At 45.7% G+C, this 23,724-nt stretch overlaps 1 protein-coding gene across 6 annotated transcripts in view; it reads right to left on the reverse strand.

Moving 5' to 3' along the window:
• Positions 1-23,724, reverse strand: part of Aopep (aminopeptidase O (putative)) — a 313,459-nt gene that overhangs the window by 126,594 nt on the left and 163,141 nt on the right. For all 6 annotated transcript variants that reach the window (XM_052156769.1, XM_052156766.1, XM_052156767.1 and 3 more), the window contains 2 exons: positions 15,923-16,112; positions 11,594-11,700 (listed from right to left, as the gene is read on the reverse strand). In XM_052156769.1, coding sequence (XP_052012729.1) covers positions 11,594-11,700; positions 15,923-16,112 — 297 coding nt within the window. The remainder of the gene's footprint in view (positions 1-11,593; positions 11,701-15,922; positions 16,113-23,724) is intronic.

Raw genomic sequence — 23,724 nt, forward strand, 5'->3', positions numbered from 1 at the left:
TGTATGTTGTGCCTTCATTTTCATTAAATTCTAAGAAATCTTTGATTTCTTTATTTCTTCCTTGACCAAGGAATCATTGAGTATTGTTCAGTTTCCATGTGTATGTGGACTTTCTGTTGTTTTTACTGTTATTAAAGACCACTTTTACTCCATAGTGATCTGAGAGGAGGCATGGACTTATTTCAGTCTTCTTATATTTGTTGAGGTCTGTCTTGTGACCAACTATATGATCTATTTTGGAGAAGGTACTATGAGGTGCTGAGAAAAAGGTATATTCTTTTGCTTTGGGATGAAAAGTTCTATATATATCTGTTAACTCCAATTGGTTCAAAGCTTCAATTAGTTTCACTGTGTCCCTGTTTAGTTTCTGTTTTCCTGTTTGGTCCATTGAGGAAAGTGCAGTGTTGAAGTCACCCACAATTATTGTGTTAGGTGCAATGTGTACTTTGAGCTTTAGTAAAGTTTCTTTTATGAATGAGGGCGCCCTTGTATTTGGGGCATAGATGTTCAGGATTGAGAGTTCTTCTTGTTGGATTTTTCCTTTGACCAGCAAGAAGTGTCCTTCCATGTCTCTTTTGATGACATTAGGTTGAAAGTCAATTTTATCTGAAATTAGAATGGCAACTCCGGCTTGTTTCCTGGGACCATTTGCTTGTAGAATTGTCTTCCAGCCTTTTACTCTAAGGTAGTTTTTGTCTTTGACACTGAGATGTGTTTCCTGTATGCAGCAAAATGTAGGGTCCTGTTTACATAACCAGTCTGTTAGTCTATGTCTTTTTATTGGGGAATTGAGTCCATTGATGTTAAGAGATATTAAGGAGTAGTTGTTATTTCTTCCTATCATTTTTTAATTTTAATTTTATATGTGTGTGGTTATCTTCTTTGGGTTTGATGAAAGAAGCTTAATATCCTGCTTTTTCCAGGGTATAGTTTCCCTTGTTGTAATGGTGTTTTCCCCCTATTATCCTTTGTAGGGCTGGGTTTGTGGAAAGATATTGTGTAAATTTGGTTGTGTCATGGAATATCTTGGTTTCTCCATCTATAGTGATTGAGAGTTTCTCTGGGTATAGTAGTCTCAGCTGGCATTTGTGTTCTCTTAGAGTCTGCATGAGCTCTGCCCAGAAGCTTTAGCTTTCATGGTCTCTGGTGAGAAGTCTGGTGTAATTCTGATAGGTCTTCCTTTATATGTTACTTGCCCTTTTTCTCTTACTTCCCTAAGTATTCTCTCTTTGTTTAGTACATTTGGGGTTTAGATTATTATGTGACAGGAGGTAGTTCTGTTCTGGTCCAGTCTGTTTGGAGTTCAGTAGGCTTCTTGTATATTCATGGGCATCTCTCTCTTTAGGTTAGGGAAGTTTTCTTCCATAATTTTGTTGAAGATATTTGCTGGCCCTTTAAGTTGTAAATCTTCACTCTCATCAATGCCTATAATCCTTAGGTTTGGCTTTCCCATTATGTCCTGGATTTCCTGGATATTTTGGGTTACAAGCTTTTTGCATTTTGCATTTTCTTTGACTGTTGAGTCCATGGTTTCTATGGTATCTTCGGCATCTGAGATTCTTTCTTCTATCTCTTGTATTCTGTTGTTGATATATGCATCTATGGTTCCCGATTTCTTCCCAAGGTTTTCTATCTCCAAAGATGTCTCCCTTTGTGCTTTCTTAGTTGTTTCTACTTCTGTTTTCAGATCCTGGAAGTTTTTGCTCAGTTCTGTCATTTGCTTGTTTGTGTTTTCCTCTAATACTTTGAGAGGTTTTTGTGTTTCCTCTTTCATGACTTCTGCCTGTTGATCAAACTTCTCCTGTATTTTTTTTTTAAGTGAATTTTGCATTTCCTCCTTATTGGCTACAAACTTCTGACCCATATTGTCCTGAACTTCTTTAAGTGATTTTTGTGTTTCCCTTGTAAGGGCTTCTAGCTTTTGATAATTTTTCTCCTGAATTTCTTTAAGAGATTTATTTATGTCCTTCATGTGTTCCTCTAACAGCATCCTTACCAGTGCTTTTAAATCCAACTCTTGTTTTTCTGGTGTGTTGGGGTATTCAGGACTTGCTATTGTTGGAGAATTGGGTTCAGATGCTGCCATAATACCTTGATTTCTGTTAGTGACATTCCTACACTTGCCTTTAACCATATAGTTCGCACTGGTGTTAGATGGTCTTATTGTCACTGGCTGGTGCCACAACCTATTGTGGACCTTTAGGGCTATTTCCAAGACACTGGATGACTGGGTTTCCACTGGCACAGATTACTGATATGCTGCCTTCCTCTTTTGTGCCTTTGGAGCCCTGCTCAGTCTTGCCTCTCTCTTTAGAGAACATTGGACTTTTAACTGCAAGAATGCCTTGTTACAAAATTAAAATGGCAGCATTTAAATTGGGTATCTGGATATTCGCTGCCGACCAGGGTAGAAGAGCTTCACTAGGTACTGTATCACCCCTAGCTTTAAATCCCTGGGAGTGCAAACTGCCAGGGGTCTGCCTGCCCTAAGGAACTGAGCACAGAGGAGGTTCAAACAGAAATGTTACACTTGCGTTGTCAAGGTGATCCAGGTATTCTCAGACTGCTCTGTTATGGAGCAAAGATGGTGTGGTGAGTGGGGGGTCACTCCCTCTGTTGATTCTCATGTAGGATACAGGCCCCACGACTGACCGGCTTGCAGATAAACGACTTATGTTCTCAGGTCTTGAGTGTAGGCAGACCCCTGGAGATTTGCACCCCCAGAGATCTTAAGCTCAGGATAATACAGTACCTAGTGATGTTTTTCTGCCCTGGCAGGCCACAAAGATGGCCACGGGAGTAGCTCCCTCTGCTGTTCTCTGCAAAGGATACAGGCCCCAAGACCTACCAGCTGGGAGATGAACCACCTGTGTGCTCAGGTCCTGGGCGCAGGCAGACCTCTGTCTGTTTGCACCCCCAGAGATCTAAAGCTCGGGGTGATACAGTACCTAGTGACGCTCTTCTGCTCCAGCAGGCAGAGAATATGGCCGCAGGGATTCTCTCCCTCTGCTGGTCTCCAGGCAGGACACAGGCCCCATGCCAGGCGGACTGCCAGATGAACCTCCTCTGTGCTCAGTTCCTTAGGGCAGGCAGACCCCTGGTGGTTTGCACTCCCAGGGATCTAAAGCTAGGGGTGATACAGTACCTAGTGAAGTTCTTCTGCCCCAGTCGGCAGCGAATATCCAAATACCCAATTTAAATGCTGCCATTTTAATTTTGTAACAAGGCATTCTTGCAGTTAAAACGCCAATGTTCTCTAAAGTCTTGGGACAATTTACTTTTTCACATTTCAGCTAGTTCCGGTTACCCGGAAGCAAAGGAGGGACTTCCAGGCCCAGGATAGAAGAAATTCAGGACCAGGACCCCCGTGTGTCCCCAGAGGCAGAGCACACAGCTTTTGCTCTTGCCACATTTGACAACAATGTACTGGATGATATGGGCATCCATGAAGACATCTAGCATGTACTGAGTGTTAAGTCAGACCATAAGAAACGGCCATTGTTTGTCTCGCACCAACCACAGTGATTCCCTAGGATTCCATTATTCTATGTATTTTAAATGATTTGGATGCATTTCTCCCTCTAATGTAGAAACTGGACAGGACTTTTAAGTCACTATGCAAATTTAGACAGAAGTTTACATGGTAGCACTCAAGGTTACAAGGCAACACAAGACTCATGCCCAGGAAATCTGGCATCCTGCCCCTTCTGAAAACCCTATGCTGCCATACTAGGTTGAGACCCAAAGACTTAATAAGCTCTGCAGCAGAGTTTAGGCCTCCATTCTCATTTCACATCATTCAGATGAGGCAGGATTAGCCACATTCTAGTCAAGGATGACAGCTGTTACCTTTCATCCTCTTCAAAGTCTAACAATCATCATGAAGCCTGGGGAATCCAGCCATCCCTTTAAAGGGTCAATCACTATGTGAGATCAGGGAAAGTACTACACTGCATTACTGAAGACTTCTTTGAAGTTGGGTTGACATTTCTGTGTGTTGTGAGCAGTGATAAGTTAGAGACTCATTCAACCAGAGCCTTAGGCCAATGTAGCTCTGAGCTCAGCCTTCATTCCTGAAATGTCCATGTAATCCCATCTGGCCTCTAGACTCTGTCTCTTTGATCATATGTGATCCCAAAGGCTGGGTAATCTCCCCTGAACTCCATTTTCATTATGTCATTCCTAGAACTTAAAATAGCTGGGCATTATGGGAATTGTTCCAGGGAATGTGTGACTTTGGCATTTGAAGAGCTATTGCTTAGCCTGCCCTTACGAGGCCACCTTCAACCTTCCAGCTCCCTCATGGAGCTCTCCTCTCTGTCTAGCCAGCAAGCCTGTTATCTTAGAAATGGCCATTCTACACCTGGACTCCCATTCCCTGCATCCCTTGGCATTCTCAATGCTTTCTGTCCCACCGTCCCAGTTCAATGTGTGCACACTCAATCCATGCATGCTCTTTATCGCTCCTTCTCAGCCTCCCAGGAATGAAATCTCAGTTGCCACAACTCTAGAGGATAGTCTACCACTCACTTATTCTCTTATACTATGTAATCAGCCCATCAAATAAGTTATAAAGGCCCTAGGGACAGAGATCATATCTACAACATTCATTTCTTCAACATGTATGGAACACCCACTCACTCAGCTAGGTATGTGTAATGAACTAAACAGACACAAGCCAGACATAGTCCTGAGTTGCCAAAGGCTAATGGGTCATTAGAGAAAGATGAATGAAGGGCATAGACAACTCCTACCTTTGAAGGTTGGAAAAGAAACATTGTTCATTTATGTGGCTCACTCTCAGTATAAAGATCATCAAATAACATGTAAGATTTGGATAAAGACATCTCAAGAAGCTCTAATGGGTAAGAAAGGAGAGACACTAGTTTATCTGAGAGTAGAGACTGAGACTTCTTTAGAAGGCAAGAATATTTGTGCTGAGTCATAATGATGTGGAGAAAGGCAGCAAGGAAAGGGCATTCTGAATACAGGCAACGTGGAAAATGGTATGGAGGTAAAACCGTACAGTTGTCTAAACAGATGGTTGGCACTGAGAGTGGAATTGTGAGCCTCGTGGTGTATATACTGAAGCATCCAGTGCCTGAGATACTGGAAAATATAAGGTGGTCAGAGCACAGCAATCAGTATGAGTCCTAATCTGAGAGATTTGAATATAGAGAAATGCCAAGGACACACACTTGCAAACAAAACATCACAAGAACACAGTCAAGAGGTGGCCATCTATAAGCCAAGGAAAGGGGCTTTAGGAGAAACAAACCTGTCAATGCTTACAGTTCAGAGTTCTGGCTTCTACTGTAAAAAAGTAACTTTCTGCTGCTGAGGTCACTGCATCTTGGGTGACTCACCCTGGTCTGAACTGCCTCACACAGAATGGTCTGTAAGCTACCCGAGTAGCCAGAGTAGAACAGAGGAAAGCAGGTGGGAAGATGGGGAACACAGGTGCCTTGTGCTGATGCCCTGTGGTCCTCACATGTACGGAGCCAGGGGTTCCTCCTGGTGGTGACAGGAAGCTTTTGGAGGATTTTAAGGAAGGAGATGGAAGAGTCATGAAGCATTTTAAAGGGTGCTCTCTAGGGCATTGAGACAGGGCAGGGCTGATGGCAGGAAGGAAGAAGGTTTACTTATCACAGGCAGGCCCTGCAATTGCACCCAGCATGAAAAGGGAGGAGGCAGGCAAGCATATAGATGAAAAAGTTTCTAAACACAGAGGACGCGAGGGGGAAGGAGAGTCTACTGAAGGAATACTTTTGTGGTAGAATGAGCAGTTGTGTGTGTGGGGGGAGTGGGGAGAGGATGGAGCTCTCAGGAGACAAAGGAATGGGAAGCAGTTAGAACTCCCAGGAAAGGAGAGAAGGAGTGGGGGGGGGGATGGAGCTCCCAGGGGAGGACTGAAGGGAGGTGGGAGAATGTGGAGTTCCCAGGTTCCCACCCTGGAGGAGTGTGTGGACCTGAGTTCTGCCCTAGTAGGAAAGCAGATGCATGGAATGGCATAACCAGTGTGTGAGACATAGGGAACCAGGAAGTGATGTCAGTGGGTAGCTTAGCATTTACCTCTGAAGTACCAGTGAGGTGGGTGTGCTGGTAATGGAGTCACAGGAGCCTCCAGCTTTGACAGGGTAGGAACTCTGTGGCTCTCAACCATTTTTGCCATACATACCAACTCCAGTTCCCTCCCTCATTTCATGACACTGTGCCAAAGAATAGGCACTCATTTGCTTGAGCCTGTCCCCAGAAATACCTTGGAAAATGCATCTCTCTGAACACGACAGGTCCTGTTAGAGCGTGTCCTTTGCTCTAACAGGAAAAGCCCATGGGGACTGCTGCTCCTCCAGGATGACTACGTATGGGCTACCCCGAGATCTCAGCACCTGTGTAGCTTCCTCCTCTCACTTCTAGTTTCTCTTCCATTTTCCCTTCCTGGGAATACTTTTTAATAAGCCTGACACAATCTAATTTCTGAGTCTTCATGTGGAAAAATCCTAAGACTGATTTTGGATAACATCACTCTGGAAGACCCTGTAACTAACTGGGAATGTAGTCCCCTGAGGAACATCAAATATGGGACAAGAAGCAACTCTGATACAACCAAAAAGGAGATTGGGAATAGGGGCAGCAGTAGGAAGAATCCTTGCTTCTGGCATGGAAGCTGGAGACAGAAGTTCCTGGAACTTCCCAATGGTGCCAGGGAAAGCAGAGTTGTAAAGGAAGGAAAGAACAGAAAGACAGTTATAGAATATGGTACAACCAGGGCACAGGGTTTAGGGGGCAAGTCTTCTCCATTTCTAAGAGAGCAGCATGCAGACTCCGACAACTGGGTGCTCCTGACAGGGGAGGCTGGTGATTAGATGAGGGGGTGGCACTAAAGTGAGAAAGGCGAGCATATTTATCTGCTAAGGGTGAAGAAAAGGAGGGTGTTTCTGTGGATAACTGAAGACAGAGGCAACAAGGAGTGAGGTGGGTGCTTGTGGAGGAGGGCTCCAAACATGTTCACATTGGGCAGGGGGCCCCAAAACAATGTCTGTCCAAACAAACAAAGCATATTTGCCACACTGATAATCTTTAATCGTAGCAGTCAGAGAGCTGAAGTCCTAGGAAGAATACAGCATGTCTGAGGCAGCCTGAAGACAAGAGGCAACAGGGGTTGGTGGGAGAGAGGAGAAGAAAGGAGAGGCGAAGCTGGCCTGGAATCAGTGAGGAAAAAGCCACTGATGGGAAGGTAAAGTGTCTTATAGCCCAAGCCACATGCACCCTAGAGAGGAGAGGGGCCTCAGGAAGGCATAAATCAACCCAAAGCACCAGTTAGGGGCTCTTGGTGGGGAACTTTTCTCAGGCTGGCTTGTATCACTTTACCAACTGATATGTCTACACACACCATGAGAAAACTGCCACATTCTTCAGAAATTAGAAATACCAATTCAAAGAAAATTTGAGAGGTGAAAACTTCCTGAACAATGGAAGATTCCATGAGAAGAGTTTTACTGAGCATGCCTTGTGGCTTTAGACTAGAAGCTGGGAACTGAGGCACCATGCAAATTTGCAGATGGCCTGCACTTTAGCTCTGGACAGAATTACAATGTGCTTCCCACCCCATTATCAGGGATGATGTTTCTGTGGCCTCTGGGTAAGGCATTCACACGAAGGTAGACAGGATGCCTGTATGTATCTAGCACTGTAGCAGCTGTGGAGGCTCAGAGGAGAAGTTCCAGCAGCCTCCTGCTTTCTTAGCTTGAGAATGACTTTAAGAATTAATCCCAAAATAAGCAGCAGCAATAAATCACAATCAAACAACAACAATAAAACAAAACAAAATACAGAGGTTTCTTTGGACCGTGACTTGTAGCTCTCCCACCAATTGTGGCTTGTTGGAAACCGTTAACTAAAAGCACTTGAGAAGATTCGTGACCCAGCTGTACTGAGGGCTGAGGGTCTGGGAGCCTTGAAGAGGTTCCCTATCACCTGGGTAGTGCTGTACTGTTGACATGAGAAAACTGGTAATTCTGTCTAGGGCTGGCAGATGGGTGAGAGTGTGAGAGGGCCACTGTGTCTCTGCTAGGGCAAAGACTCTTAACAGCCGACATACACACCATCATGGACTTAGTAATACGACCCCTAATATTTGCGATCCAGGGTAAGTGACTGTGCTTCCAGAGTTGTGACTACCTTAAAGACTGGAAGGAATGTACAAGAGCCTGTTGGAGACCAGAAGAAATTCATGGCAGGGTCAGTTGAAAGCTCATGGGATGAAATCAATCAGCAGTCAGTGTAAGATGCCAGGATAAGATGCATGGTTCAACACTAGGAATATCGAGGGTGGCAGCAGTTGGTCACGTGATACAGGCAGGTAATCCCAGCACTGTAGAGTGGAGGCAGGAGGATCACAGTGCAAGGACAGCCTGAGCACTTACTCAGATTCAAGATTCTTACTAATTCTGGTCTTAAATAGTGGGAGTATAATATAGTGGTATGCGCACAGTGGCATGGGTGTGTGTGCATACAGTGATGACAAAATAAAATCTCAAATTCTTTGTTTGTCTCTTCTTACTTTGTAATTCTCTACTGTGTGAAACCAGCAAGATGCCATTTTCTTTGATGAGGTGATTGGTGTTGCCCACACACAATCCTTCAATGTATAGCCTTCTGACTTGATTCCTTTTTTTCAGTGCAATTGCAGGCAGGGCCATGACAAGGGGCACAGAGTGACAGCAACACTGCACTCACTTTGTCTCTAAGGCCCACATGGCTCTCTGTCCATCTTTCAAGATGGTGGAGCAGCTTGACGTAAAAAGGCACTCTCTCTGATCACTGTGTTGCTTAAAGGAGTTCTTTCTCTTTCTCAGGGTCATTTGCATAGTAAAATACAATCTTAGAACAGATTTGTATGCCCTTTCTTTTTTCCATGTCAGTAACTTGAGGTTCCCTGGACTCATTTTAGGGAGAACCGCAGGGGACAGGACTAAGTTGAAGCCAATCAAGTAATTCCTCTGAGCTGCACATGCAATGATGACTGTTCTCTGTATCTGTCTGCAAAGAGTCCTTCAAATGCACTGTTTTCAGTCAGTCTAAATTTAGGACAATTCAGTTTCTGAATATGAAGACAAAGAAAAATAAATAAAAGCCACAAAAAGCCTTATAGTTCAAATATCCAAAACACTCCCAAGTCCTCTCACTATGGAAAAGTGGGCAGACCAAAGTCCACAGAGGGCAGGGATGAGAAGGGGCTTCCAAGGGGACAGTGTAACTCATTTTATAAACTGGAGACATTCTTTCCAGATAATACAGATGCCCTTCTCCACACCAAATGACCATGACCAGGCAGAATCACAGCCATCAGGGGACTTAAAGATGGAGAATGGAGAGGGTCTCTTAGTTTGAGAAGCTGAATCTGGGGATGAAGAATTTACAGTTCATGCAGCTTGCCCTTAGCTGTGGTAGGACTCCATGTTGCCTCCACAGTGATGTCTCCTGAGGTAGCATGGCCAGTCCTGCTTATGGCATTCACTCCTCACCCTCCCTTCAGCTACCCTCTCTACATCACAGAGAAAAGCATGGAATCCAAGGCCACTGCTGTTTCTCATACTTCTATCTTAAGGTCATATTTCCCAGGGGCGTCGAACACAAACCCCACTCGCCTCATTTTCTTTCATGACCCGGATACCCCAGTTTCTTCCACAAGCATAGCTATTTACCCAGGATCCCCTGCTGGACCATCTGACAACTTTGCTTGCTTCTTCCTTTCCTGGGTGACAGGAGTATACTCACATGCTCAGGATAAATGCTCTTTCCCATTAACTCCTGCCTTCCATTGATTTCCTGTCTGTACTCAACATCTCAAGGCCAGCACATGCAATAACAGAATCTTTATTAACACCTGTTCTCCTATCTACATAAATGTCATCACCATCTACCCAAGCACCCAACTCAAAGCCCCAATCATTCTGGGTACTTGGTGCCCTTGTCTCCACAGACCATTCAGTAAATATCTGTTGGCTGTGTCTCTATACACATCCACACATTCACACATGTGCAAGTGTACACACACATGCACACACACACACACACACAGAGCTCACTGCTTCACCAGACCTTCCTTCTGCACTGTACCTCTGTTCTCTCTTCTCTGTCCCTTCTACATAGGAAACAGGAGGCGACCCAGTATCCTTGCACACCAGAGACTAGCTAGCTTCTGAAGAATGTGAGGCAAAGCCCCTCTTGACTCATGGCTCTGCCATTTCTGTTCTCAAGGCACAACAAAGCTATTTCCAGCCTCAAAGCCTTTGTATTCCACACTCTTCCAGGCTGAGCACATGCCTAGCTCTGTCTGGATGCTGTCCAGTTAGTTCAGAAGTCATGGACTGAGCTGGTCACACTGCTCTTTATCACCTATGGGCTTGGGCATGTCACACTGTTCCTGCTAAGTGGAAGCTCCTTGAGAGCAGGCGCCATGTTCACACTATGAGAGCAGCCACACTGGCTGGCTCCGCAGAGGTTGGCTAAGGGAAAAGATTCCCAGAGTGGAATGGCAGAGCTTCTGGTTCCTGGCTCCTGTCTGGCTATGCTTCACCACTGTTCTAGCTGTTTCTCCTAAACAATGGATGAGTCAGCCTGGGAGGCGACAGTCATCATGCAGACAGGGAGCCTGCCCTGGCAAGGATGGCACTACACAAAAGCACCAGCCTTGCTCCCTAGGGTCTAGCAGGCTTGGTCTGTTTCTGCTCTGGTTTCGCCTCCCAGCATGCTTCAGGCCCAGCACAGGGGCAGGTGCTTATTTAGAAGCATGTAACAACAGCAGAAGCACCCATGGCAGGTCCCTGCCCTCAGGAAGCCTGCACAATGGGTTGAGAAAGGGGTAATTCCTTGATGGACTGGATGGAATCTTCTGTTGTTGTAGCAACTGTGGTGTTCCTGGGGCTAGGCTGGAGGCTTCAGGTAAGTATTTAGCACAAAAGCATGGAAGGGGAGGGCAGAAGTGGGAAAATGGCATGAAGTAACCCTACAAGTGCCATGTGCAGTCCGAGAACACCACCTAGGAGCTGGAGTGCAGAGAGCAGCGGCAGTCTCCTGCTGGGCAACAACTGAACAAAAGGCCCATTGACATGCACATCTGTTACTACTAAACACAGAGCAGCCAATATTTTCTTACACATTTTACCCCTCTTTGATTTTAAAGGGTTACTGTCTGCCAAACTGTCGAACCCTAACCCTTTTCACGTCCACAGTTACTACATAAAGTGACTATTAGAACTTCAAGTGAGGAATTTAGTGCTGGAAATGGCCTCATGCTATTTCTCCCCCCCCCTCTCTCTCTCCCTCCCTCCCTCCCTCCTTCTCTCCCTCCCTCCCTCCCTCCCTTGCTCCCTCCCTGAATAGAGATATACCAGGAAAATTTCAAAAGGCAAATCAAAATCCACACCCAGAGAGACTTAAAAGATAGCAATCACCAATCATGTCCCTAGTGTGAGGAACCCAAGCCCTGTTTGATTTTAAAAGCAAAAAGAAAGGGAAGGAGGGAGGAAGGGAAGGAGAGAGGAAGGGAAGGAGGGGGAGGTGGTGGTGGTAAGCACTGGTGCCTTACCTTAACACCTGCATTCCCTCCGGGGAGTTCTGCAGCTCATCCTGCAGGCGACGCCAGCGCAGGCAAGCTCGAAGCTCTTGCTGCTCCAGGGCCTCATGGCGGGGCAGCTGTGGGACACAGACACAGAAAATGTGCACAGCAGTCATGTGTTGGTCAGGTTTGCGTCAGCAAGGGACTTGCTTTGTTTCAGTGGGGAACAACTGGGCCTACCCAGCTCTTCTCCTTGCTTTCCATCAGAAGAGACCCAAGTGATCCTTTTAGTTCTTCCAAGGAGCATCAAGTAAGCACTGTATAGCCCCTGTGCTAATGGTGCAGCCAGCCCTGTCTTTTGAGACCCTGGCCCTGGAAACTACTCCAGTGCAGAATACTCACCTGAAAAGGGGTCTTTCCCATAAACCATTTCTCCTTTGATTCCACCCAGCCTTCCTTCCTTGCCTTGTGCTTCTGCGTGGGGAGGGATAGGCCCCTCCACTTATCTCCTCTTTTTCCCAACCCTCAGTTTTGTTAAGGACTGTTTATTGTGGAGCTTGCTAATGTAATCCAGATGACTCTGTTTGCATAGATCCAGAAAAAAAAAGTATTACTGTCTGGACTCAATTTAGAGGCAGGGGAGGCCTTCATACTGCTCCACAGAGTCAGAATTGTCTGCTGTCACATGGATGTGCACATAAGGCCACATGGCTGGGATCTCCATAAGAGAAGGCAGGCAGTGGAGTACTCTGCAAGGAGGGAGACATTCGGATCTGCAGATATTTCTAGGAATCACTGGTGTTTAGTAATGCATTCATCAAATCTGTGTAGGCCATGGGTCAGGATGGAAGACTACTATCATGCAGAGCACTAATATCACACTGGGGAAGAAGTGTAGCTCAACAAGGACCATGGGACAGCTCTTTGTCAGTAGGGATGCAAGGGGCCGGAAGGCTTCCAAGGGTAGGTGGTGATGCCTGAGCTTGCAGGGGCAGAGACTTCAGAGAGTGAGAGAACATCACTGGCTTGGAGAGAGTGTGATATTCTTAGAACACCGTGATAGGTAAGGACAGGTTTGGAGCAGACAACCCAGCCAGGAGGGCAGAGTTGCAGAGCCCAGAAGATCAATAGGCTGCTCCACAAGATATGCACATGAAAGACTGAGCTCATGTGAATGTATTTCAAGATAAGATCTTCCAAAGGTAATTGTGGTTAAATGAAGCTATCAGAGGGGAACCTTCAGGGCTGTGGTCAGGAAGATGCCAGAGCTCTTGAGAGATGTTCATCTCTCAAGAGTGGAAGAATGATTATGTGAGGAGGCAACCAACCATTGGGAAGCATCAAAGACAAGAAGCCACCACAGAAAGTAACCCTGTTGGTCCCTGGATCTTAGGCTTCCTGTCAGCTTCTTGAGATGCTATCTAAGTCACAACTTCTGAAGTTTGATTATGGCAGCCCAAGCAGAAGAACCTAGACGTGGAAGGACACAGACTTTATCTAGTCAATGAAGGTAGTATACCACCCAACCTGGCAAGCCAACTCATTTCTCCCCAGCTGCTGCTGAGAGGCTGCAGTTTCCTCCTCAGTCTGTTACTTGGCATGCTTTGCACCTGAACTCAGTGTTAAAGTGCATGTCTCCACGTGGCCACAGCTACCACTACATTCTGTCACCCTCTTCTCTACTGGAGCTGCTGCATCCCAGAGAAGAGTCCTATCCTTGGACCTCATGCCCCTCTCCTGCAGGAAGACGTGAAAAGAATATTTATCAGGCTGGCCCTTAGAAGACAGGATTAGAGTGATGGATGTTCTCTAGAAACCATCCCAAACTCTCTGGAGGGCTCTAGAAAACTGTCTGCCCAATGGGCATTAGCATTCTTGTATGTTGAAGTTACTACATGTACTGGGGAAGGTGATGTGAGATGGCCCCTATAGAAGGTTATGGGTACAGGAGTAATGGAGAGAGCCGAGCCTCTGCTTTCCCTAAAGCCACAGCAGCAGGCAGCTTCTCCATCCATGAGGCTTTCTGGCCCCTTCTACCTCTGAATGTCAAGTGCATAGTACTTGACACTCATTTGCTCTTTATTTCAGTATTTCTCCCTCCCTGTCCATGGACTGCTTCTCTTAGCCACCACCTTCTGGTCCCATAGATTGAACACAGAAAGGCCATGGAAGGCATGTCAGCAGCTGAGAGATTGGGGCCCAGCCTGCTTCTGTCACTTGGTAAGGAGATGCTCAGGACAGAAGCAGAACCAGGACAGGGCACATGGCAAAAGGGGGCTTTCTCTTTAAAATGAAGTCAGAGGCACTATGGGATGGCTGAAATGAACTCAGGAGTTCCAGTCTACTTGTCTTAGTGGGGAACTACACAGGGGAGAGATGAAGACAGGGCATACCGATATTTACCTTTTGCAGAACAACAATGGGCCCAGGATGGAAGCAAACAGGCATTTCACACATAGCTTCCACATGTCTAGAATGTGTTAAGCTCACTCACACATCCAACTTGTGAATATGAGCCTTCTTAGACTTATTTTCCCAAAGGGGAAACCACGGTCCAAGGAAGCTATATATCCTGTCGGTGCTCAGAAAGCTAGTGAGCCAGAGCGCTGGGATCAAACCTGGCCCAGCTCAGACCCTAGCTGCCCTTTCTATCAACTGGGTAGCTTCTTTGGAGTGGGTATGTAGATTGGTACAAGAGGACAAAGGAGACGTAGTACCTCTGTACAGTGACACTGTCTCTGTAGTGAGGATAAGAAATGCACAGGACAGAAGCAATAGGAATCCAGAGTCCAGCAAAGCTATGTTGAGGAGTTTGAGGTGTGAATCATTTTGAGAACAAGAAATGGGGCCTCAAGTCAGCCACTGAAACACAAGATTTCACCAGACAGAATGTTCTTGACCAAAATCAAACAGTAAAAATAAACTTTGGAGTTTTAAGCATGCCAAGAAGCCCAGGAGGGCAAGGATGGAGACCATGCAGAAAAGGAGTGACCCCAGGATCAGGAAATAGATGGAAGGTAGGAAACGGTTCTGCAGTCCCATGCTCAGGAGAGCTCAGGGTCAAGGTTAAAGGGGAGGCAGTGAAGGAGTCTGTGGTCTGTGCTTTTCATCCTAGATGTTGAGTCCAGGCCTGTGGGCTAAGCAGAGGCACATGACCACTAGTGAACATTCTCAGCTCTTGAACATATAGGTTCACCTTGTAGCTTACAGGATAGCAGAAGTATAGCCACTGTGTTACAGTCTCAGCTCTTGATTTGTACACTGGATAAAAAAAAAAAATTGCTTTTTGTGTTTTGTGACGAGGTATCATTAGTCAAGCTGAGGCCAGTGCTGAGCTCACCACACAGCCCAGGGTTCCTTCAGAGACGTGGTTCACTCAACAAGTGTGAGCTACTACCTTTTCCGAATTAGTGAGCATCACGTAAGAATTTAGAAATACTGAGTTCCCTAAAACACCAGGGCTTGTTGTTCCAGCCGCACTGAACCTCCCTTTAAACAAGACAACTGACTGTGGGGGAGGATCGAGGCCAGTTTGTCATGCCACCTAATCCAAAGCAACAAATGCCTTGTCCTTCCTTCATCCAAAGATATCACTCCTGTTTTTTACTCTTCTTTTTTGGGGGGTGGAGGGTAGGGGGGGTGGGGAAGGGGTTGAGATAGGGTCTTGTTATCTAATCCTGGCTGACCTGGAACTTATGAAGACTAAGCTGGCCTCAACTCTGGTTCATCTTCCTGTCTCAGCCTGATCCAGTATAAGCCACACCCACTACAGACCGATTATTTAAAAAGCCTATAATCAGGGAAGAGTACTCATATAAATTCAAGCCCAGTCTGGTTTATACAGTGAGCTCCTGGCTGGCTGGTACTACATAGTCAGACCCTGTCTCAAGACAAAACAAAAACAAAACAAAACAAAACATCCTGTGTGTTTAACACATGGGGTTATGCAATGCAGGAGTCTGACCTTCATGCCTCTGCTCAAACTTGTCCTTAACAGGGGTCATTTCTGACTCCATGGTCCAAACAGCTCCCCCCCCACTATGTGTGAGCTCCCCCCCACTGTGTGTGAGCTCCTCCCACTGTGTGAGCTCCTCCCATTCTGTGTGAGCTTCCCCAACTCTGTGTGAGCTACCCCCATTCTGTGTGAGGCCCCCTCACGGTATTTATCACATTGCTGTTTCTTTTGTTGTCTGTTCCCTCCATCTCTAGATTGTGAACTTGAAGGGAAGAGACTTTTTACAGTGATTTATTCAGCAAACATAGTACACTCAGCATATAACTAATGAATGAATAACGAATGAATGAATGAATGAATGAAAACAGAACTTGATTCTGAGTAGGAAAATTCTTTGAACCCACCTGCTGTGCTTCAGCCCAAAATATATCTTCCAAATGAGTGGCAAATCCTTCGCTGAGCCACTCCTCTGTCCAGTCTCGGGCCCCGATGGCTAGGCCAAACCAGGAGTGAGCAATTTCATGGCAAAGACGGGTCCCACAGAGATAGTTCGTGCCTGTTAAGGCGCTCTGAGAGAGGAAGATGATGTGTGGGCTGCAGATAATTGGAGAGAAAACACGTGGAGTCCTGTTAGCACCTGTCCCTGTGGCTACTCAGTGGGGCGGCTTTCTTAGCCCACAGAGTCTGTTATTACTGTGTGCATGCCGGATCATGATGGATAGATGCGGCTGAGATGCTTTTAAACCTAAACCAAGTGGCAGTTTATGTTTCTGGCAGCTGTTCAGGTTGCTGTTTCTGCCAACAGTTGTCTTTGTCATCAAGCTGCTATTACCTTTAATAAGTAACCTGCACTAGGTTTTATACTGAAAAAAATTACAAGGCAATGGAAACGTTTACTATGAAATCTGGGCTGTAAAAGAAGAACAGGTGTGAGAATGTGAAGTCCACACTGTCATGTGAACGATCAAAGAAGTTGTTCAGCTAAAATTCTAGTAACTCACAGGCAAATCAGGAAGTCACGTGGAAGGCCAGGAAAAGCCGAAAAGAATAGAACCCCAAATCTTCCATTTCACACTAGAGCTGACTGTGGAGTTATCAACCCAAGGGGAGACTCTGGGGTAACCTAGAGAAGAGCCCTTGTACCTGTAAACAAAGACTCTCCATGTAAGCCTCAGGCCCTGACTCACGTGACCAGGGAACCGGGAGTGTGAAAGGTGGGCACTGTCCCTCCCATGGGTGCAAATGGCCCAAGAGTTGGCACCAGATATCAACTCATCTATTCTCAGTTCCCAAAGTTTCTTCCGTAGCTACAAACACCATGATTAAAACTGCAGAGATGATGTGGGCGGAAGTGACTGTCAGAAAGGACAGACAGACAGAATCTTCGCTTTGTTCCCACCTTCAGCCTTTGGCATTTGTCTAGAACTTGTTTATGTCCTTTCTAATGAGGAGTTTATTCTTTAAAAACAAATCTATCAATTAAAGGGAGTGAGTTGTGAGAACTCCCATAGTAGGGAATCAGCTCCTTCTTTCAAAACCTATTTGTTTGCCATCGTGTCAGCTCTGCACAAGCCAAGACAGCAGCATGCAGATTTTTGGTCCGCCCCCACAGCCCCCATTAGAGAAAAACCCCACCTATATTTCCCTTGCACAATATCACCCATTCAGCTTAGAGAGCTAAAGTGCAATCGCGGGAGTCAGGACTGCCAAAATAGACAGCTTTCATGTGAAGTAATAACAGGGCAAGCACGCAAATGAGAAAGCATCTGCCAGGCTTTCCGGAAAGCCCACAGAAACCCCACATATTAAAACCAGAGTTGAAGCACGGAGAAAAAAGGGGTGCGGTGCAACAGGCACCGAGAGTCAAACAGATTACTAGCTCAGACAAAAATGTAAGAAGGCAGGCAGGGAGGGAACCTCCCAGCACAGGAGCCAGCCTCCCCTTTACCTTACCAAGGAAGACAAATGGCACAGCCTGGCATTCTCAAATGAATGATCCTTGGCTCCACCAAGTGTGATGCTACATGAAAAGCCAGAGAAATGCACAAGTAAATAACATTCCAGACATACTGCTGGCAGCAGTGCACCCATTAGTTAAAACAAAGCAGAGTAACTTCAGACTGTGTGAGCAGGCTCGTTGTTGGAAAGGGTCCAGTGGCCACTGTGACAGCCATGGCCATGTGGGCAGAGATCAGACAACTGACTCTGGCTCAAGCCAGGAAGGTTCAAAAGGGGATGCATGGACTTGTAGGGGGACTTTCCCTGACTGGGGTCCACTGCTTTGTTCTAACAGGGGCCCATATGAATGACTAATCCAGAAGAGATGGAGGAATTCACAAGAGTGGCTGGTGGGGAGTGAGCTTAATTTTCCATCTTTCAGTTTGTTCCCCATGAACAGTCATCTCCACCAGACTTCTCTCCTCACTTTCCTGAACTCGGGGTGCCTCTGGGACACACTCGGGACAGATCTATAGGGATCCATCTAAAGTTTCCATTTCCTACCCTCAACCCTTTCTTCCCAGCCAACAGTAAACAATTTCCTACTATCCTGTGGGGAAGAAGGAAGTGTGAAGAAAGGCTGTCTAACATGTTACAATAACCCGATTATCACTCAGTGCTCCTCTGGTAACCAATGTCCATGTGGGACCCTGCTTTCAAGCTTTCAGTGGCTTCCCTCAAGGGTGTTAAACAAACTTGGGACATAAAGGATAACTACAACTTTCCTCCCCTCTTTCTGACTGAATGTCAGACTTCCTCAAGGTAAATAGACTTTTTACAGCACTGTTTTTCTCAGTAGCTAGTAAAGAAAACAACACATATCAGTCTGCTTCAAGGGTCAACGTCTCCTTGTTAACAGGTCCCTTGGCATAGACAGACCCCACAACAGAGCTTTCAGAAAGTCTAAGCTACCATGACCTTGGTGTGCAAGGCCCACTCACAGGTGTACAGTCTAGTTCTGTACTCTCAGACCCAAGTAGTTGGCTCAGGCTTCCCTTCTGTCAAAACCCCTGGAATTCTTATGTCCTGGAAGAGGGATTACCTACCTCAGGGAAGATAATCACATTGCTAACTCTTCACACTATGAACAAAGGTTTTGTTGTTGCTGTTTTACTTTTTAAACCATAAGTCATTGAAAAACATGTATTTTTTTTCAGATGAGAACTATGCAGGATTGCCATTTTAAATCTCAAAGTAACAACAGCCCCTCTCTTGAATTCTCTGCCACGTGCTCTTTTCTGTGTGTGTGTGTGTGTGTGTGTGTGTGTGTGTGTGTGTATGGTGAGACAAACCTGGGCCACTCAGAGCCTCAGCAGATCTATGCTCCTCACTTTCCCAGCATGTGGAGGCCACTCCTCTGCAGGGGCCAAGTGTACCAAATGCCTGATGCCTGTATCACGCCCAGCCTGAAAACTGTCTCTCTGCTGCTCCTTAATGCGATCCACCCAGCCAGATTAGAGTGTTGTGCCCATTAATTTAAAACATGCCTCCAGCAGAGAAGGAAGGAGGCCTTTGTGACTCCCAGAAGCTGCTCCCTTCCTGAGGGAGGAATTCAATTTGGAGAGGAAATGGAGAATTTCATCAGATCTTAAGTAGGAGCTAGGGTTTGATTTATTTCTGCTTTTTTCCAGGGAGGCCTGATCAGCATGGCCCCATCCCACTGCAGAGAGAGAGAGAGAGAGAGGGGAGAGAAAGAGAGAGAGAGAGAGAGAGAGAGAGAGAGAGAGAGAGAGAGAGAGAGAAGCACATTTAGCAGCTCAGCCCTAAAGGTGCAAGCCTCAGCACCAGGCCACAGCAGGCTGAGTGGACAGAGAGAGATGGGAGCTTCCAGGAGCAGCAGATCCTGGGTCTTGGTGGAAGATGGGGAGGATGTTGTGGGGGTTGGAGGTGAGGGAGATGGGATGAGGAGTGGCCAAAGACACTTCTGCAGAGGTGTCATGAGAAATATTCACCAAGCTTGAACTTCTTGTGGACTCAATATTTTTCTAAATTTCAACAACAAACGGAGCCCACCATCCATATGCTTAGAGGAAGAGAGAGCTTAGAAGGACGAAGGAGCCCTCCTTTTGCTAGTATTCACCTGGATAATTCCAAAGATCTTAAGAGTCCATCACATAAAAGCAACCTTCTCTGGTGTGGTTTAACAGCTGACACGGTTTGGACAACTGCAGTGTGTGGGCATAGGGGGCTAGGCTGGAGTAATCTCAAGAGAAAGTCCTGTGCCCCTCACCCCCATTCACACCTGCTTCCTTTTTCCTCCATAAGCTGCCTGCCTGCCCAGTGATGGAGAAATGGAGTAACGGAAAGCGCACTTACCGTCAGCTCCTGTCCCTGGAGTCGGACCCTTCAGTCCCTCTTTGTCGGCTGTGCTCTAATGTAAGGAATGTATCCGTCACCTCAAAGACCATGAAGGATGGCCTAGAAGGGCTGGCAATTCTTCTCCCCTCTACCTCTGTGACTACTCAACAGGGAATGGCCACTTCCCATTTTCCTCTTCTATGACTCACTGCAGCAGATAGTCTTAAAATCCAACAAAGAAAGAGAACTTCAGACCAATTTCCCTTATGAACATCGATGAAAAAATACTCAATAAAATTCTTGCCAACCGAATCCAAGAACACATCAAAACGATCATCCAGCATGATCAAGTAGGCTTTATCCCGGGAATGCAGGGTTGGTTCAATATACGGAAATCCATCAATGCAATCCACTACATAAACAAACTCAAAGAACAAAACCACATGGTCATTTCATTGGATGCTGAAAAAGCATTTGACAAAATTCAGCATCCTTTCATCCTTAAAGTCTTGGAGAGAACAGGAATTCAAGGCCCATACCTAAACATAGTAAAAGCAATATACAGCAAACCGGTAGCCAGCATCAAACTAAATGGAGAGAAACTTGAAGCAATCTCACTGAAATCAGGGACCAGACAAGGCTGCCCCCTTTCTCCTTATCTTTTCAATATTGTACTTGAGGTACTAGCTCGGGCAATTCGACAACATAAGGAGGTCGAAGGGATACAAATTGGAAAGGAAGAAGTCAAACTTTCATTATTTGCAGACGACATGATAGTCTACCTAAGTGACCCAAAGAACTCCACTAGAGAGCTCCTACAGCTGATAAACAACTTCAGCAAAGTGGCAGGTTATAAAATCAACACAAGCAAATCAGTGGCCTTCCTATACTCAAAGGATAAGCAGGCTGAGAAAGAAATTAGGGAAATGACCCCCTTCACAATAGCCACAAACAGTATAAAGTATCTTGAGGTGACTCTTACCAAACGTGAAGATCTGTATGACAAGAACTTCAAGACTCTGAAGAAGGAAATGGAAGAAGACCTCAAAAAATGGGAAAACCTCCCATGCTCATGGATCGGTAGAACCAATATAGTTAAAATGGCCATTTTGGCAAAAGCAATATACAGATTCAATGCAATACCCATCAAAATCCCAACTCAATTCTTCACAGAGTTAGAAAGAGCAATTATCAAATTCATCTGGAACAACAAAAAACCCAGGATAGCTAAAACTATTCTCAGCAACAAAAGAAAATCTGGGGGAATCAGTATCCCTGACCTCAAGCAATACTACAGAGCAATAGTGTTAAAAACTGCATGGTATTGGTACAGTGACAGGCAGGAGGATCAATGGAACAGGATTGAAGATCCAGAAATGAACCCACACACCTATGGCCACTTGATCCTCGACAAAGAGGCTGAAAACATCCAATGGAAAAAAGATAGCCTTTTCAACAAATGGTGCTGGTTCAACTGGAGGTCAGCATGCAGAAGAATGGGAATTGATCCATCCTTGTCTCCTTGTACTAAGCTCAAATCCAAATGGATCAAGGACCTCCACATAAAGCCAGACACTCTGAAGCTAATAGAAAAGAAACTGGGGAAGACCCTTGAGGACATCGGTACAGGGAGAAAGTTTCTGAACAGAACACCAATAGCGTATGCTCTAAGAGCAAGAATTGACAAATGGGACCTCATAAAATTACAAAGTTTCTGTAAGGCAAAGGACACCATCAAGAGGACAAATCAGCAACCAACAACTTGGGAAAAGATCTTCACCAATCCTACATCAGATAGAGGGCTAATATCCAATATATATAAAGAACTCAAGAAGTTAGACTCCAGAAAACCAAACAACCCTATTAAAAAATGGGGTACAGAGTTAAACAAAGAATTCTCACCTGAAGAACTTCGGATGGCGGAGAAGCATCTTAAAAAATGCTCAACTTCATTAGTCATTAGGGAAATGCAAATCAAAACAACCCTGAGATTTCATCTTACACCAGTCAGAATGGCTAAGATTAAAAATTCAGGAGACAGCAGGTGTTGGAGAGGGTGTGGAGAAAGAGGAACACTCCTCCACTGCTGGTGGGGTTGCAAATTGGTACAACCACTCTGGAAATCAGTCTGGCGGTTCCTCCGAAAACTGGGCACCTTACTTCCAGAAGATCCTGCTATACCACTCCTGGGCATATACCCAGAGGATTCCCCACCATGTAATAAGGATACATGCTCTACTATGTTCATAGCAGCCCTATTTATAATTGCCAGATGCTGGAAAGAACCCAGGTATCCCTCAACAGAAGAGTGGATGCAAAAAATGTGGTATATCTACACAATGGAGTACTATTTAGCCATTAGAAACAATGAATTCATGAAATTCTTAGGCAAATGGATGGAGCTAGAGAACATCATACTAAGTGAGGTAACCCAGACTCAAAAGGTGAATCATGGTATGCACTCACTAATAAGTGGATATTAACCTAGAAAACTGGAATACCCAAAACATAATCCACACATCAAATGAGGTACAAGAAGAAAGGAGGAGTGGCCCCTGGTTCTGGAAAGACTCAGTGAAGCAGTATTCAACAAAACCAGAACGGGGAAGTGGGAAGGGGTGGGCGGGAGGACAGGGGAAGAGAAGGGGGCTTACGGGACTTTCAGGGAGTGGGGGGCTAGAAAAGGGGGAAATCATTTGAAATGTAAATAAATTATATCAAAAAAAAGTGTGTGTGAGGGATGATCAGGGCTCTTTTCTTTTTTTCTTTTTTTGTAAAGATATTTATTTACATCCCAAATGCTGCCCCCTCCCAGGCCCTCCCTCAGAATCCTTCCATCTATTTCTCCTCTGAGAGAGTGGGGCCCCCTGAGTATCCCCCCCCCAGCCCCACACACATTAAGTCTCTGCTAGATTAGGCAGATCCTCCCACTGAGGCCAGACAAGGCAGCCCTGTTGGGGAAGGGATACCACAGTAAGGCTACAGCTTTAGGGAGAGCCCCTGTTCCAGTTGCTGGGGGATTCACATGGAAACTGAGCTGCACATCTGCAACATACGTGTCATGTGCCGAGGGTCTCGTTCTAGCCTATGGAACTACCTCAACATAGTTCTGAACAGCTTGAGAGAAAATTGTTACATCCACCCAGTGTTTTCAGGAAACCTAAGTTTAACAGAAAAGGCTACTGACAGTCAGGTCCTCTCCTTCCAGCAAGTGCCTTTACCTGCTGTAACTCAGGAACCCAGTACAATTCTCTTCAAAATACGTAATAATATTTAATTATTCATTTATTTGGATGGGTATTGGCTCCAACTGCCAATATGACAACGACAGAGTAACTGAGGACTTCCCCAGAGCTGTAAGCTTTACCTTGTATCAGTACAGTGTGCATGTGTGGAAGTCAGAGAGAAACACTGGGTGTCCTCAGGAGCTGTCCACCTCCTATTCTGTCTCTTTCATTGCCTGAGGCTCACTAACTGATTCCCTAGGCTCCAGGAATCCTCCTGCCCCTGCCCCTTGAGCACTGGGGTGATCAAACCAAGTTCTACTGGAAGGGCCACCACCTATTTTAACTACAAATGGATATTCTTGGGGGGTGGGGGGTGGAGTGGAACAATCATAAACTAAATGTGCTGTAGAAGCCAATATAGCAAAATGAGGGTAAATAGAGGACCAGAGATAAGGAAATGGAGGAGGAAGAGACACATTGGGGAGTATAAGTAGAGAGAGGAAATAGATAACATGAAATTAAACAGAAAAACAAAACCAAAAACCAAGGATATGGAGAAGAAGGAGAGGGAGAAGGAGGAAGAAAATGAGGAGGGGGAGGAGGAGGAAGAGGAGGAGGAAGAGGAGGAGATAGTAGGCAGGCAACAAGAACAGAGGACGGGGCAGGTCTCCTAAGATGCAAGC

Source organism: Apodemus sylvaticus, chromosome 14 (genome assembly GCF_947179515.1).
Source record: "Apodemus sylvaticus chromosome 14, mApoSyl1.1, whole genome shotgun sequence".
Lineage (NCBI taxonomy): Eukaryota > Metazoa > Chordata > Mammalia > Rodentia > Muridae > Apodemus > Apodemus sylvaticus.